General features: G+C 41.3%; 2 protein-coding genes across 2 annotated transcripts in view; both read left to right on the forward strand.

Annotated features, from left to right (window-relative positions):
- The first annotated feature begins 700 nt into the window (after window positions 1–700).
- LOC136424834 (zinc finger protein 395-like) lies at window positions 701–13,268 on the forward strand. Its single transcript, XM_066413505.1, has 2 exons — window positions 701–1,729; window positions 13,154–13,268. The coding sequence occupies exons 1-2, from the start codon at window positions 1,182–1,184 to the stop codon at window positions 13,251–13,253; spliced, it is 648 nt and encodes a 215-aa protein (XP_066269602.1). The 5' UTR covers window positions 701–1,181; the 3' UTR covers window positions 13,254–13,268.
- Window positions 13,269–13,443: 175 nt separating this feature from the next.
- Window positions 13,444–16,958, forward strand: part of LOC136424833 (zinc finger protein 704-like) — a 30,414-nt gene continuing 26,899 nt past the window's right edge. The window contains exons 1-2 of the mRNA XM_066413504.1: window positions 13,444–13,562; window positions 14,313–14,575. Of these exons, the coding sequence (XP_066269601.1) occupies window positions 13,463–13,562; window positions 14,313–14,575 (363 nt within the window). The 5' untranslated portion in view covers window positions 13,444–13,462. The remainder of the gene's footprint in view (window positions 13,563–14,312; window positions 14,576–16,958) is intronic.

Raw genomic sequence — 16,958 nt, forward strand, 5'->3', positions numbered from 1 at the left:
TTATACGTGTTGTTGACGAAAGAAATAGCGAATACGTCCAGCAATAGACATTTTTTCTGCCGCCGATTACCTTTGCTCAACTAAAGCAGACGGCCAGGTCACGTCTTGTTGCTCCTTTGGCCTTAAATCCTCGTTGTAACTCGCCCCTCTGGGTATTTCTTGTGGAAATCTTCCAAAACATGCCGAAAAGATTGACGACCGAGGATCCAAAAAGATCAACATGACCCTGGTCTAATTACCTTTCCGATTGACCAATCAGAGCCAAGAACGGCACAGCCAATCAGATAAGGGAGTGGGCCGCCTCGACCAATCATGTGCTGAGAATCCTAACTTATCACAGATGTCATGTGACGTTGTTTTTCTTGAAAACGCCGGTGGCAAAAGCAAATCCTTCTTCTGTTTTTTCATACAGTAGAAAACTGAAATAATATCAGTTTTCCGCGTGACTATTAGTTGCAATGAGATTTTGCAAGGACAACGTTTTGGGGTGAGTCTTGTTTTCACTACTTTATCTCAAAATGTGTATGAAAATATGGAAAGTCCTCATAAGATTTTAGGCCCTATTAAAGCGCCGCCAAAAGGTATTTCTTCGACGTATATGCACAGTCAAAAGATCAATTTTTACTTCACAAATAAACGATATTATATGATCATAAGGGATATTGTATTGGTATTTATTTTGAGTTTGTGCAATTAGAATTGAGGTGTGAATTAGTAGAATGTTTGGCAAGATTTATCAAAAGATAAAAGTGACGTGAACCAAGTTATTACGTGTTGTACCGGCCGGCAGGCACCCACGCCCCCCAGTACCAAAACAAACCGGCACAAAAACACCGGCTTTTGCAAGACCGAGGAAGGCACGTTTCTTCCTCTCTCGGTACCTCCTTGGATATATCTTATCTTTTCAAGACACAATTGTCCGGATACACGCGTTCTGACGGGACTAGAAGCGGTGACAGTCCGTTGTGAAGGAATTTGAGGTGGAATTTTGGGCAAATTTTGTCTGGAATATTGTAGCAAAATCTTGAGACGACCATGCGCGTGCGGCGTCTGTCTGATTGACCAGTGTCTCCTTGGACAAAGTCTTGCGGTAAGAATTGTACAATTTCTTGAGGAATCTTCCTCAAATGTTCACGTTTTAAGCCACAGTTCTTGAAACATTGTGGAGTCCAACACCAAGCATGCTTGTGGGCAAGCGGCTCGCCAAGAGGTCGATCGTCGGTAGCAGGGTGTGTGCGCCCGGGAAGGATGGCTACCTCCACCCGGGGGTGATTCGGGCCACCAAGACGGACTCCCCGACCCCTGGGGAAGCCACCACGACCCCTGTAGGTTTCACCGGCTACTCTGTGGTCCTGGACACGGGAGAAGTCGTCGAGCTGACCGAGGAAAAGCTGATAGGGTGCGGGTTCAGGGGCATGGGCGGGCTCAAACTCGCGCCGGGCCAGCGGGTGTTCCTAACTCACCACGGGCGGGAGGTAGCCGGCTCTGTCACCGAGCACCATGCAGAGAACCTATCGGTGATTGTGCAGCTACTCGACCGGGATCAGGCCACCGGGAAGCCCGTGATCGTCCAGCGGCGCCTCGAGGACTTGAGGCTGCTTGAGAGCCGAAAGTCGGCCCGCCTCGTGGACCACCAAGACCGAGACTTCGCCAAACTCGCCGACCCTTCCCCACAAGAAAGCCGCAAGCGAGGCGTCTCACACAACATCGATGTACCGAAGAAAGACAGGTAAAATCACAACCCTTTTAACCTATTTTAAGGATTTTACCCTGGTTTTTAGCGCGTCTTTTTAATCGTAAATCAAACCCAGCTTCTTCGTAAACAAGTCGAAAATTACGAAGCGTGAAAAAGCCGGTTGGCCCCGGCCGGCGTGGGCCCCACATGTCCCGACAAAAATGTCCGGAAATATCCCGTTTATTCTAATCAAGACAACACCAACGAGTAATATGATATTTCCTACACTAAAGAAACATTTAAATGCTATATTTGGTGTAAAATATTATAACATTTTGCCGGTATAATACCGGTTATGTTTCTAGAATGTTCCTCGCACGCCCCCCGACCTCAAACCGGCTCCTGCGACAAAAACACGCTTCTAGAGTTTCAATGCGTGTCTTCCGGATGCCTTTGTTCTTGTTTGTAAACACGTTTCACCTAATTTTCTTGCTTTTCAAACCTCAAAAAACAATTCTAAACAGAGATTCTTGTTTGCTCTGAAATGTTAGATCTTTGGAAGTGCTACTTTTTTGGTTCGTATTATGTTTGCGGTCTTTTTGGGTGCATTTTTCGTTCCCGCGACACAGAAAAAGTCCCTGACTAGTTGGAAGTCCCCTTTTTCTAGGTGCAATAATTTATTTGTGGCCCGAAGGGACTTTAGAAAAAAGGGTACCATCAAATTTGTTGTAAACAAGTGAGTTTCCCAAAGGGACTAAGCTACAACCCAAGCTCTTTTTAAAGATTTCTAAACGAAAAATTCAACTTGTGATTTTCCAAATAAAAGATAGAGAAATCATAGCTTAATTATTGTCTCATTTTCAGTTGTTGCAACTTTAAACATTTATTTTTGGTGAAAATACGCGTTTATTTGCAAGGTTCTTGTTTGCAAGGTTATCTAAAATACGCGGTGTATCAAATATAGCAAGCCAGTAGCAAAATATTTGAACCCAAGTGACTTTGCCAACAATGAACGGATTATCCTGCGCCAAAGCCGGTATCAATTCTTTCCTCCTTTATCTATTAATTCCTGCGGTTTTTAAAACATTTTTTCCGGGCGCGCTTGCTTCAAACCGGTAGCTCTGTTTACGGGGGTGACTTCGGGACCGCAAAGTATCTCCCTGCGGTTTTCTGGGCGTTCCAAAGTCTGTAAAAACCCCGCAAAGCTCTCCTGAATGGCGGGTTTCTGCCGGGCAAGTTGTTGTTTTCGCCGGCCGGCTCCCGTGTTGACATAACGCGTGATGGATATTGATATGCAAATGAGGTCACGGGAGGTCAAACTTGTTTTCGTCCTAGCCGGCTCCCTAACCAAGACCCCATAGGCTCGAGATTTTCCACCCGATGATACATATATGAAATCAGAAACAAACTATTTTCAACCAGCGATATTTTTTGTTCAATTTCTAGTGTAGATAACAAGAATTTCTTTCAATTTCGATGTTTTCTTGTTGAATTTACAGCCTAGTGTAGGTAGCAGTATGTAAATTTGTTTCGAGGTATGGGGTCCTGCTCCTTTTGAAGTCTCTACCGTCCATGCAATGCCGATGCCTTTGATGCAATGCCTTGTGGAGGTTGCAATACATCATTTAGGGTTCAACTTTGGTGGTTCAAAATAAATTCCATGTCACTGTCCCATTATACTGGGTTAGAAATAAAGCATAAAGGTTTGAAAAATGTCTAAGTTGTCTTTTTTCAGCGATTGCTAACGTTACTGTAAAATAGCAAATTGTGGATGAAATTTGCTACTCACTGTAAGTTTTAAGTGTGGTAAAAACTTTGATAGAAGTATTTGAAATTTTGGTTGTGTCCAAATATTTCTCTGTGGAAATTCTACCTCAACGATATATTTTTGTCAGAAATATTGGGTAAAATTAGCATCATATCTGATAGTATTGCAGTCATAAAATGTTTTGTCGGCAATGAAAAAGTTCAAAGGAAAACTAATGTTACAGTATCGTAACATCACCTTTTGTTTGGGATGAAATCTCAAGGTGTGATTATTCAAGGTGATAAAAAGATTAACCCATTGCAAGTTATCACCTAGCTATTGTTTGCTAATAGGCTTAGGTGAGATTGTGAGGTGGGGCTTTACAACCATAGGTGTTAACAACCAAGTCCCAAGCCTCTTTAGATACTGATCTTGTTTGCATTTAGTATTTCATTCCATAAGTCTAGCCAAACAGTATAGGGTAACCTTGAAGAGACTTTTGGCAGTTTTCTAGTCCAAATACTGCCCAATAAGACCACTCAACTGAAGACCACTGAAGAAATCTCTGAAGTATGGTCTATGTGGACAGGTGGTCACTATAGACAGGGTTCGTAGGATGAGAAAAATTATCTAAGGGACCACCAAAAAGTGTTTTTGGTCAGGTGGTCCTTATGCAAAGATGGTTGGTGGTCACTAGTACAGGTTTGACTGTATATCAATGACCAGGTGGTCCTTATGTAGAGGTGGTCACTTGTACAGGTTTGACTGTATATCAATGTCCAGGTGGTCCTTATGTGGAGGTGGTCACTTGTACAGGTTTGTCTGAAAACCACAGCTGCAAACCTGAAACAAGGCCGTCGCCACCACCCCCCCCCCCCCACCCCCCCACCCCCGTCAGAGATGGCAGACTTCACCCCCTTACCCACAATACTTTGTAGCCTTTTTCGGTCCCACAGACAAAAATATCAAACAGACCTGGCGAACCCAGTCTAAACGGGAACTATGCAGCTCTGGCTGTCTATTTACATATTTACTCCTAGCAACTATCAACCAAAAAATGATGACCTCAAATGACCCAACAAGACAGGCTTCCTTTGGACTTCCTCCAAATTCCTTACCACTAGCTTCTCCCCCTACCCGAGTTTGAACCCCTATTTATCAATGTCAAACTTATTTAGTGTCTTTTCTCTAGATACAGTCAAACCTGTACAACTACAAGTGACCACCTTTTACATAAGGACCACCTGGCCATTGTGACTACTTTTTGGTGGTCCCTTAGATAACTTTTCCCATTGACACAAGAATTCTGTCTATAGTGACCACCTGTTCACATAGACTAGATTTTATCGTTTTCCTGAGTGGTCTTCTTGGGTTTGACTGTAGTTCATCCAAATACCCATCTAGCTTCTTCCCTACGCAGGTTCAAAGCCCTATATTAGTATATATCAATGTCAAAGTTATTCACTGTCTTTTTTCAAGACATGTGTCCTTACTTTGTTTTTGGTGCAACAATAAAGTCTAGGTGTTTTTTATTTATCTTGCGCCTGGGGGTGGCGTGGTGTTTGTCAATCGCCAAAGATCTTTTTAAACGGCTGAATGACGGGATTGTTCAAAAACAAGTTTGCTATTTTTGCTCGTCCGCTTTGAAGTGACTCTTTGGGACATACCATCAGTGTGGAACGTTGTGGGGGTGGACCATAAATGGACTCACCCAGAGAAGGCGAAAACGTGGTAAACAGCACACTTATATAGAGGGGCAGTGAGGCGTGAAATCTGCTTTGTGATTGGCTAGTGGAGCCGGGGGTGAAAATAGAGTGCTTCGAACAAAGAGGTTGTGGTTTGGCAGGCAGATATCAATGCACAAACACCTGTACTGAGCCGCAAAGTGCGCTAGCGAAACAGAGGCAGGGATTTAAAGTGCACATCTCAAACAATACCTAAAGGCATTCTCTTTCGCTGATGTTGCATTTCTTTTAGGCTTCTTTTGACTCTAGTTTTAGGACAGATCTATCGGTGCTGTATTGTTTAGAAATAGGCCAAGGTTGCACACACTGTTCTACTGTTGTAACTTGTTGACAGAACTGAAGGACGCTGGGTAAGGCAGGTGACAGCGCTTGTTTGTCACTCTTGCTGTAGGTTTGGAGAAAGTTCACTAACGGTCCATTTAAGGGTGTATGGTTGGGGGAAAATTCACTTATGCATCATGGTTTGGGCACATTTCTTTCAACCTCCGGCCTGTAGAAAGAGAGTATCTTGACACAAACTTATTTCCTGGGTTCTTAGACATTTTAGATCAATCTAAAGATTTAGCAAGTGGTCAAGATGGAAGCAAAGGTCTGGAAAGAAAACTTAAAAAATACAAAAATGTATAGACTTCCCTTTCAGATTTTTACTGCTCCAATTTAGCATGTCTTTTTTCAAATCTGACAACCAACAAATTGAATTTTGGTTTTGTGGCTCCAAGTTCATTTAAGCTATTGGTTGCAGAAGATGAAACAAAAGACAAATCTTTCCTTTCTGGTATATTATGAACAACACAGGGCTAGCCCTTTATAATAGCCACAGGCTAGTTGGGCAGCCCTGGCTATGTGTGCTGAACAGCAAAACCAATAAATTGATTTAAAAAAAAAAAAAAATTAAACTCTTGCCTACCCGGCCGGTACTCCCTCCCCAATGATGCAATAGTTTGGTCTCTTCCAACAAGACTTGTTGTTGACCCGATCATGCCAAGTGCCATATGGACGGCTGGTGGTTTTGGCGGGAAGTAGGTAGTCATGTGACCCTTGTGGCGGACAATGAGCCACTTTGAGGGAAGCTAAAAGCCTTATTGTGTTCGCTGCTTTCTTGTTGTGGCCAACAAAAGAATTCTTGGAGGAGAGTAGTTTGACTGCTGGTTCTGTTTCTGCTTTTTTCCACTGTAAACTGCCTGGGCTGCCTTGGTGAAATCCTAGTTAGTTTACCGGGGGGCCCCCATACTGGCTTACAAAAACTTTTCTGTAAATTTGTAATGGAGTGAGTATGAGAGCACTGGTAAACTAACTAGGACAGTACCCAGGTTAGGCCTTAGTAGCCAGGATGCCAGCTTTTTTAGCTTTTTTTAAAAGCTTTTTTAAGCCTTTTTTTAGCTTTTCTTTAAAAGATTTTTTTTAGCTTTTTAAAGTTTTTTTGAAAGCTTTTTTTAGCTTTTTAAATGGTTTTTTAAAAGCTTTTTTTTAGCTTTTATTTAGCTTTTAAAGCTTTTTAAAGCTTTTTTTGAGCTTTTACCTGGGGAAGCGGCTGAGAAAGCTTAAAGTTAAACTAAAGCTAGAAAAGCTGGCATCCTGGCAAAGGCCTCTGAGTGACTGGACACAAATCTGTTATTATGTTGTTCTCAAGTACTTAAACAACTTCTTTGAGTTTTCAGATTTTTTTGTTCCTTTCCATGCCATTCAGAAAACTGTAGGTTTGCTCTCGGAGCTTCAAAATCCATTTGGAAGCTCCTTGGTTTGTTGGATCGGATCCATGTATGTTATGGTCGGTGTCCAAGAACAAGAACATTACTTCAGCACACTTGCCCAAACACGAAAGCTTGATGATGAGGGCCACAGACTTCTTCAAACTTTCAAAGACTTAAGAAAGTGCTAAAAGGCAGATTTAAAGTTTAACCTCCTTGTTTCTATATCAATAGAGAAAGAAATCACAATGCAAATGCCAGAACCAAGATTTCAGGGAGTAGAAAAAAAAAAAAAGTTTCTCTTTACTACTTTTCTTCCAGCATTTGCGGTCGCAGAAAAGAAGAAACGACACAGAAAAATTACGTTGAAAGAGAGACTTTTTAGAAAAGGGGGGAATAGGGTTTTCTTTACTACGTGTAGAAAATAGAAAAAGGCATTGAAAAAGAGACTTTCAAGTTTCAACCCCCAAAACTCCTCTTGCACTAATCTGACGAAAACACTTGAGACCCCAGTGTCATCGAAGTAAAATTTACAGGGCTGTAATTTATGACGTCAGTTATATTTGGCACTAGAACAAGGGACAGAGCTGACAAGGCAGCCCAGATATACACTCGCACTTGGCCGCTGAAAAGGACCCTTCAAAGGACATCTGTTCTTGCTAGCTCACTCTGCCAGGAGAACTTTCCAACACAAGCAAAAGGGGAGGGGCTTTGATAGAAAGGCCTCTTCAGTTTAGTTTGTTGGTTGTCATATTTAACAAAGATGCTAAACTGGAAGAACAACATGTAAACAGAGTCTGTGGACCAGGTTTAGAAAGCCTTGAAGTGGTGCACTCCGTTTTAGGGAGTCAATGTACTGTCAAAATTGCCCAAGAAGACCACTCAGGAGACCAATAGAATCTGGTCTGTCTTTAGACAAGATTCTTAAAGGTGCCCTAAGCGATTTCGTGGGGTTAAAATTGAACTATTTTGTTGGGAAAGCAATGCTGTTTGGTGAAATTGAAATTGACATTTACTTCCCTATATTAGCACATTTGCATCATTATTTCATACTTTGGGCATTTAAAAAGAGCACAGAAACAAGCCGCAAAAGGAGTATTTTATTTATTGGTACCACCCAAAAATCAGCCCAGAATCCAGCCACACACACACACACAAAAGTGGTCACACTACCCAGGTGGTCCTTATATGGGGCAGATCACTTGTACAGGTTTGGCTGTAGTCAGATTCAAGATTTCCTTCCATCCATTTCCATTTGGCGTATTGCATGATTTTACTGTAGTATATCCCAGGAACGAAGAAATGAATTGGTTCAGCCCTACAGCTAGACCACCTGACTAGTGGTAATAGTATGGCACATGGTAATAGTGGCTGGCCTGAGTCCAAGATAGATTTTACCCCTACTCTCTGGTCAAGGACACTCGTCTTTCCTTGCCAGTTTTTCTTCTCTGGACATTCCGTCCTTGGCATGGTTTCAGGAATGCGATGTCTTTTCTGTGCCATGTCTGCTGCGGTTTTGCTGTCTTGGCATGTCTGTCACATGGGCGATGTGTAATACGCAAGGAGACTGGTAATACTTACTAATAGATAAAGCACACATGCTGAGCTCGAAGTACTGTCAAAAGAAGGAGGAAATGTTCGAGGGTTTTGCTATCTTGGCATGGTTGTCACATGGGGAAACGTTGCAATGTGTGATACGAAGAGAGACTGTTAATCGGTAAAGCACATTTGCTGAACTCGCAGCAACCCCTAGTATTTATTCTGGACTGTTCTATGTGCAAGAAGCTGAGAAGTATGAAACCTTCTTCTCCCTTTTGATGTGATCAGCACTTTCTGTCATCTATCCAGTTACCATATACCTCGTTTGGAATTTGACAGACCAGAGTTGTACAGTCAAACTTGTCTAAACAGATGGCCATTATAGACAGGATTTTTAATGCTTGTGTCATTAGGAAAAATTATCTTAAGGACAACCAAAAAAGTGGTCACATTGTCCAGGTGGTCTTTTTGTGGAGATGATCACTTGTACACACAATTTTTACAGGTTTGTATGTACACAATTCATATGCCACCTAGTGATGTCATCTCCTGTGATTGTACATATGTAAATACTTTGCGTTTGGGAATGCATCTCATTAAAATGTATAAGCAGCAACACCTGTGCTGCATTGCTTTGTGAACCAGTCAGAATTGCCTTGAAGAAGGTGACAGATGGTCACCGAAATGTCGTTGGAATAAATCTCTTGGTTGTGTAAAAAGAGTCTTTTTTGTTCAGTGACTTACCAACCTGATGAAACTATTCACGGAATAACTTAAAACAGTTTGACTGTTTGGCACTGTGACACATGGTTTTTACCACAGCTGTGCTGCAGTTCTGAAGCTGCGTCCTTGGCAATGCCCCTACAGGTTGCCTTTGAGGTTTGTTGGAGGCCATCCAAGAGACCAAGGTCTCTTTAGGACGTTATGCCAGGTTTTGAAGTTGTTTGGGTGTCTCGTGGTTTCGGGAACGGACCCAGAAACAGCAATCGGAGATGGCAGACTTCACCAGAATTCTTGAAACAGATGTTTTGAAGCAAATTTAGACAACTCCAGATTCTTACACCACAAATGCTTTGCCTTTGGAAACACCTGTTCCTACTATTTTAGCAAAAGGAAACATTGTCCAGCATCAAAAAACAAGAGAATGTTTTAGACAACAGTGCACATGTCAATTACAAATGGGTTGGTGTGGTGCTTTGAATGCTTGTCCTGCCAAGTATGTTGTCTGTTTAAAAAACAACAAAAAGAAAACAAAAAAACAAAAGATAATTAAACTAAACGGTCTGTGTTCAATTTGTTAGTATTATACTATTTGAAAGTTGCAAAAGTTTATAACTCAAACCTTCTCTATGTCCTAAATATCTAGTTTTATGATGTCATATTTAAGAAGATTTGTGTCCACTTGCTACACGTCACAATGACTGTTTGCTGAACTTCTGCGATTTGCCAGCAAAAGAGCAAATGTTCTAAGTAACTGCTCAGGCATTTTGAAAGGTGATGGCGCTCGGTCATCAGACTTCAACCACTAGCCATATGTGACTTCAAAGTCACGCGACACTTTCTCTCTCTGGAAGAAGGCCAAGTTTGTCGTTTTTCAAACGAGGGGAGCGCGTTTCCGACGGGTACGTGACCAGACATGTCTCGTGTTTGTGGTCGCATTGTCAAGGCGAGCGTCCCTGCGCTAAAAATAGGTCGAAAAACAAGTTCTATGAGGTGAAAGAGGGCAGGGACAGAGATCGATTTATCAAATGGCTTGTGGTTAGCAAAAATCTCTTCTAAAACACAAAACAAGGTCAGAGTTACATATTAGATTATGCACAATTATATAGTGTAGTAGGAGTTTCCTTCTTTTTTTCAAGCGAAGATCTTGCTACAGGAACAGTGTGAAAACTTGCTGCCCTATGTGCCACTAGGAACGAAAGGAACTAAACAACAGGAACAATTTGCTGTTGTAAGCTGTCAGTCCATTTTTGATGTATGAATTTGCCAATCACATACAAATGATGGTTTGTATGAACAGGTATGCACTCAGGACTTTGGCACCATCCTTAATGACCCTTAAGAGCATAAAGAGGTTTTGATAGCATGATGGCATTCGAAGGACAGGCTCAACTGAAACTGTGGTCTATACCATTGGTAAAACAAGAGGATGTTATTTCTACTTTTTTACCTCCCACCTGTTGTGTATCATGCCCAGTTGCACTAGTTCCGTTTGACTGATACGGATGAATTGTTAGTCCACTCATACCTTTTTCCCAGAAAGGTAACATGGCAATCGGAAATGGCAGACTTCACCCCCTTACCCACACTGCTTTGCAACCCTTCCAGTCCAGCATATAAAAATAAGCAGCTCTGAGGATGTTTCAGGCAATGCTACAGAGTGTGTATTGTGAAAAACACACACACACACACACACACACACACACACACACACACACACACACACACACACACACACACACACACACACACACACACACTCGCACACACACACTCACACACACACACACACACACACACTCACACTCACACACACACTCACACACACACACACTCACACACAAACACACACACACACATGCAGACACAAACACACACACACACACACACACACACACACAAAGGCAATATTTCGCTCTTAACTATCAGAAATGTTACACACACTTCCAGCTAATTTTCCGCCACTACCGCAAGACACTTTGAGATGTTTAAATGCCCAGAAACCACTTTAAACTTTAAAGACACCCAGGCAGTACTGTGGTGTAGAGTTACACAAATAAGTAGCCAGGTGTTTCGCAGATCAGTCTGTAAAGTCTCCACAGATAACTTGGCGCCAGCGAAAGACTTCTACCTAAGTCCTCAAGCTACTAGTATGCCAAATCAGTAACTTGTTTCTGGGCTACAAGATGTGAAGTAGAAAGATATATAAGTAAAAGTCATTTTAGCTGAAATTTATAATGTATAAAATAGAACTCAAATAAATACATAGGAATCGTTTTGATATTATTTTTCATTAGCTATGGTGAGGTCTATACTGTAAATCACTCTAATATAGTGGCAGGAAAATATAGCGGTTTGGGAAAAAAGGAGTCAGGTCACAGCACTTAATTTTAATGGTGGGAACAAACATTACTGTCTCAAATACTAGTGATCAAATATTAGTGATGATGAAATTTTAGCTGTTGACTAGTGACCCTTAAATCAGCTAAAATAAAGTTACAGTTAACAAATCAAGAATTACAGTAAATATAATGTATCTTGTGTGTATGAAATAGTTTCTTTGTCTTCTTTTCATAATGCTTCAATTTTGTTAAGAAGGAGATATAAGATTGCCATTGGAACGATTTGCCAACATCTTTTTATTTCCTCATCATGCATCCCTCAAAACATTTAAGCTTGGTACATGTAATTTGCTTTTGTTTTAAATTCGACGTCATGGCAAACGCAAAACAAATTTGCTTTTGCCAGAAAAGAGTGGGCTAGCTCAAGCCTCTTGATTGTACAAATCCAGTAATCTATGTACCTACATATTGGACAAACAAGACAGCCGACAGACTTTAAAGGGTTTTTATTAAAATGTTTGTCCTTTCGAAAGTAGGTCACTTATCACACATAATAGGATCAGGTTATGTTTTTCTGGGCTTGGGAACAATAGGCCAGTTGTAATTGCTTTGTTTACCTGTAGAAGTACACCTAGTGCATTTTTTAGAAAAGAAAATTGTATGATTCATAAGACGTTCTTTGAAAGTTTGAGACAGTTTGACTATTAGAAAGAATGGTGCAGTTTTGAGCAGTTCTTTTATCTATAACGCACAGAAACAGCTAAAACATGTTAGAATTCATAACGGAAGAAGTAGCAATTTTAGTAATGGTTTTGTGCAGTCTTCAGGAATAATTTAATGACTTTCAATTCCTTAAGTAAACTGGAGAAAGACAAAGAGACAAACAATACAAGTCAAACTTTCTATAGAATCACCACGGTGGCCAAAAATAGCCCGGTGTCAACGGAAGAATTCTTTTCGTAGATCGTACGTTCTGCTTGTACAAAGGAAAGACACAACAAGTTGGTGGTCCCATGGGAAAACTGAAAGCTGTTTCTTTCTTCGTCAGTAATAGTACTACCAAATAAGGACTTATCTTTTGTTAAACTATTTTGTATAGTACATGATGTCAAAATTGCTGGGTTGGATTCTGTCTAGGATTACTGCAAAAGATACATATAAAAATCAAGATACATGTATGAAAACTTATTAATTTACATGTTTCAATAGGATTTAGATTATAGTCTGGCAGTAATATTCCAGCTGATATATGTATACAAAAGCTCTCCTGTCAGCATAATAGCTAAAAAAAAAAAATTTCCACTTATATTTTGACCTGTCAAATTGTTGTGGCCACCTGCACAATTGGCCCCTCCCCCTCCTACATTATGAATGGCGCGGTCCAGTTTCTGGGTCACCTTGACCCAATTGATAAGAGGTGATAAAAAGGGGCAAGCAGCTGTTGTTTTTCAGTTACTCAACGGGCCAATCACAGCTTGAGTCTGAATATTTGAACTCAAGTTGCCTCTAGCTGGTACTGTACAGTAATTCAAATTATCTTAACGGTATCTCTTGACTCCAAGGCAGCAACAGACGTACCGTAGGCTCGGCTCAAGGCAGGACAACATCTACACTGCCAGATTGCGTATGGGGTGGAGCCAACTAAACAGCACCCTGCAACAAACAAATAAATAACAATACAATCTTATCCCTTCCAGAAAAACAAGTGAGGAGTTTGACATGGATGAGTGCATGGCTGCCATGATCCTGACCAGCCTCTCATGTAGCCCCATCCTCATCCGACAAACAAACAAATAAACACACAGACAAACAATTAATTAACAACACAATCTCATCCATTCCAGAAAAACGAGTAAGGAGTTTGACATGTATGTATCTGGTCCGGTCTGCAGACAAGCCTCAGACAAAGAAATAAACAATCAAACAAACAAATAAATAAATAAGTAAATAAATAAGTAAATAACAACAATCTCATCCCTTCCAGAAAAACAAGTGAGGAGTTTGACATGGATGAGTGCATGGCGGCCATGATCCTGACCAGCCTCTCGTGCAGCCCCATCTGCAGACAAACGTCAGACGACAGCTCCGTAAGCTCCGGCACATCAGGTACGTTACATGCCAATCAATCAATCAATCAATCAATCAATCAATCAATCAATCAATCAATCAATCGTTCATAAGCATCAGCGTCTGATGACAGCTCCTTAAGCTTTGACACATCAGGTACGCTACATGCCCATCAATCAATCAATCAGTCAATCAACCAACCAACCAACCAACCAATCAATCAATCAATCAATCAACCAACCAACCAACCAATCAATCAATCAATCAACCAACCAACTGACCAATCAATCAATCAATCAGTCAATCAATCATCCATAAGACACTGGCAATACTTTGAATTTGAAAAGACATTATGAATTCAGGAAATTTCAAAATAGCTGTACATTAGGAACAAGTGGAGGTGTTTTGCAGTGTTTTTCTTTAATCTTAAGTTGTAAAATCTTTGGCAAAACATTTTTAACTTTTCAATTTTCAGTCTTTACAACATGGAAAGGTTTTTCAATGTGAAATGCTAATTTTGACAACAGTTATGGTTGCTCAAAAGGACTTGTTTGGTAAGAAAGTTTTCCTTTTTCACAATTAAGTTTTTTCAGAAGACAAAAAAATCGAAATTGCTTAGTACGCTGAATTATAATTGTTTCAAAATCACCTTGAAATAGGCTTTTTTTTTCAATTCTTATTTTTCAGGACAGAAACCTTTGATAAGTACATTGTGATTTCAACGGCGCAAAACAAGGATTGATACTGACGGGTAAATGAGTAATTTTGAAACTTCATGTAATTTTCCAGGAGAGAAGCCCCCGATGAGTCCGCAGCACTGGCCGGAAGGGCTACTGTCCTCCTCTCTCAACAGCAGTAGTGGAGCCAGCAGCATCAGTACCCTCAGCATGCGGTCATCCCCTTCCCCCCCTCACAAGCCCCCCACCCCCCCAGCGGCGCTGGGGGACCACGCCCCCACCACCATGTTCGGAACGCCGCCGGTCGACGAGGGGATCGACCTCGGGGAGAGCCACGACTTCTTCTTGGAAGGGAGATCGCCGAGGAAGCGAAAGGTGGGTAGATTTTTTGTGTGCAATCAATTAGTTTAGTCCCCCTCTGCACTGGATTGAGACTGTTAAAGGCATCCACAGCATTTTATGAGGCTTGAAACTTGAATAAAAAAACTCCAATTTCTAGTCATTCCCACATATAGTAAGTTTCAATAACACTACATATCAACATTAAAGGAGCAAAGATGCGATGTCGTTGTGTGGTGAGAACTGACAGAAAATCCAAGCCCTTATAGACTGATCCTGACTGTCCATCACAATAAGCCATTTGACCAATGAGAGAGTGACTGCATGTCCGTCAAATGTTTGCATTTTTATGTTTTAATTTTGCATTTCTACGTTTTGACGGAGGTGGGCGTTGGTATCGGTCTATTTACACTAGGCGCGTGAAACTAAAAGATCACCATGTAGCTTAGTTTTGTGCCACTTTTGAGCACTTTTGATAAGAAATCTGCACGCAAATGTGGTTGACAGTGGCATTAAATGTCAATTTCATAAAGATTACAGAAACTAGAATATTTCCAGTTTTCAAGCCTCATAAAATGCTCTGGGTGCCTGTGTTGAAAGCTGGATAAGAATTCAGAGATTTATTTCCGGACGTTTCGAGTGACATAAATCACTCTGTCTTCTTCAGCGTCACTAAAATGAACTAGCAGAACTAACCAGTACTTATTTACAATAACTAGATAAAACTATTTTACATGGCAAATCACACAGTCATGCATAAGAGGTATTGAAATGTAAAACAAGATGGGAAGGTTCCTACGGTAAGACAACACCATAGGAACAGCTATTGTCCTTTGGGTAGGGGGAGGGCAGTGTCACAGGTGATTCCTATTGTCAAGTTTCGAGGGAAGGCCCAAGAAAAGCTACCTAGGCTTCTGCCCCCCCCCCCCCCTGCACATTTTTTTTTGCCCTGTATATCTTTGTTTTAAACACTTGTACATATGCGAATGAATAAACAATAAATAAACAATAAATGTCACAGTGTTACTGTTAGCTTACTTAGCAGTATTAAAGCGGAAAGACTTCAAGGTTTTGTCAGGGAGACAGATTGGCAAGGGAGTAGCACTGGCATCGCATTCCACAGAACACATCCAAAGTAAAGCCTGCGAACAGCTGCCAAGGATGGGCTTTCATCTGTGCCTGTGTTGACTTGGTGGGGATGTGGGAGGTGGCTCAGGTTGTTTTGTGTGGGGCAAAAATCTCACACAGATGTCATTTCTTGAAACCGAGCCATTTGGGGGGATGGGTCCTGAACACAGGGATCGGTCTAGCGGGCCTCGTTCCTTTAAACCCTCATTGTACTTGAAACGGAGGCGAGTAGAAACAGACTCCTGGCTCCTGGGGATCGAACCCGGGCCCGCCAGTCCAAAGGACGCATACTGCTAGGCCAAAAGGTCCGGACCAGTTAGACTGGTCAGTTAGTGGCGCTTGACCCCACTGTCACATAGTGCCTAGTGGCATATATGTATGGCAGCAAGTTTCCTTGCTGTTTCAGTAGTAGGGTATATTTTTACAGGGTGCAGGGGCTACTATAGCGCTTCCCCTTTAACGTGCTCGAGGCACCTCCTCGAACACAGGACCCCCATTTTATGTCCCTTCCGAAAGACATGTGCAGAGACATCCCATTCTAGTGGCTGTCTACATGGGGAAAATAGGTCGCATCTTAAAATCAATTCCATCTAATTCAGTAATGATAACAATAATTCTTTCCGTTCTAGCCAGGTAAGCATTTTATGTGTACACAAAATGTTACAGAAATCGATAAGTATTTGGAAAAAAAGGTACTAAAATATAATCAGTTCCTATACTCCTTTGAATGTCTTGCACTAGCAAGTTTCCCTCCTATGAAGTAAAACAACAATACAACATATACAAAATACAAATGCAGAATACACGTACACATACACTACCAGCACTTTCACTGTAACTTTATGTTCACTGTTTTCACGGTCACCTCTGTACCATGAACTTATCATCACTGTGAAAAACACCTGTTAACATTATCATTTATGATTTCCTTCACAAACTTCTATAAATCACTTGCCACCACCATGAAGGTATTTAAGTTCAGTGAAAATGTCCATTTTCCTTACACCATGAAATTTTGCTACCATGAAGATAAAATAAAGTTTGTTTTACAGAGTCAGACTCCCTGCAGTTTTATAGAGTCATATAAATGACTTATCACCTACTTACTAGTCTGTAATTGTTTACTCTAGAGCTGTCCCCTAATTCAGGGCGGGGTGGGGTCAGGGTGTCCTGAATAAGGTGATAACTGACCAATCACCACGGACAATTGATTTGTGATGGACTCACTGTCCTGTAGAATTGGGTCATGTAGGTTTTTGGGACTGTACTCTTCAAGCAGAGGTTCTGCTCC

Source organism: Branchiostoma lanceolatum, chromosome 18 (genome assembly GCF_035083965.1).
Source record: "Branchiostoma lanceolatum isolate klBraLanc5 chromosome 18, klBraLanc5.hap2, whole genome shotgun sequence".
NCBI classification, from domain to species: domain Eukaryota; kingdom Metazoa; phylum Chordata; class Leptocardii; order Amphioxiformes; family Branchiostomatidae; genus Branchiostoma; species Branchiostoma lanceolatum.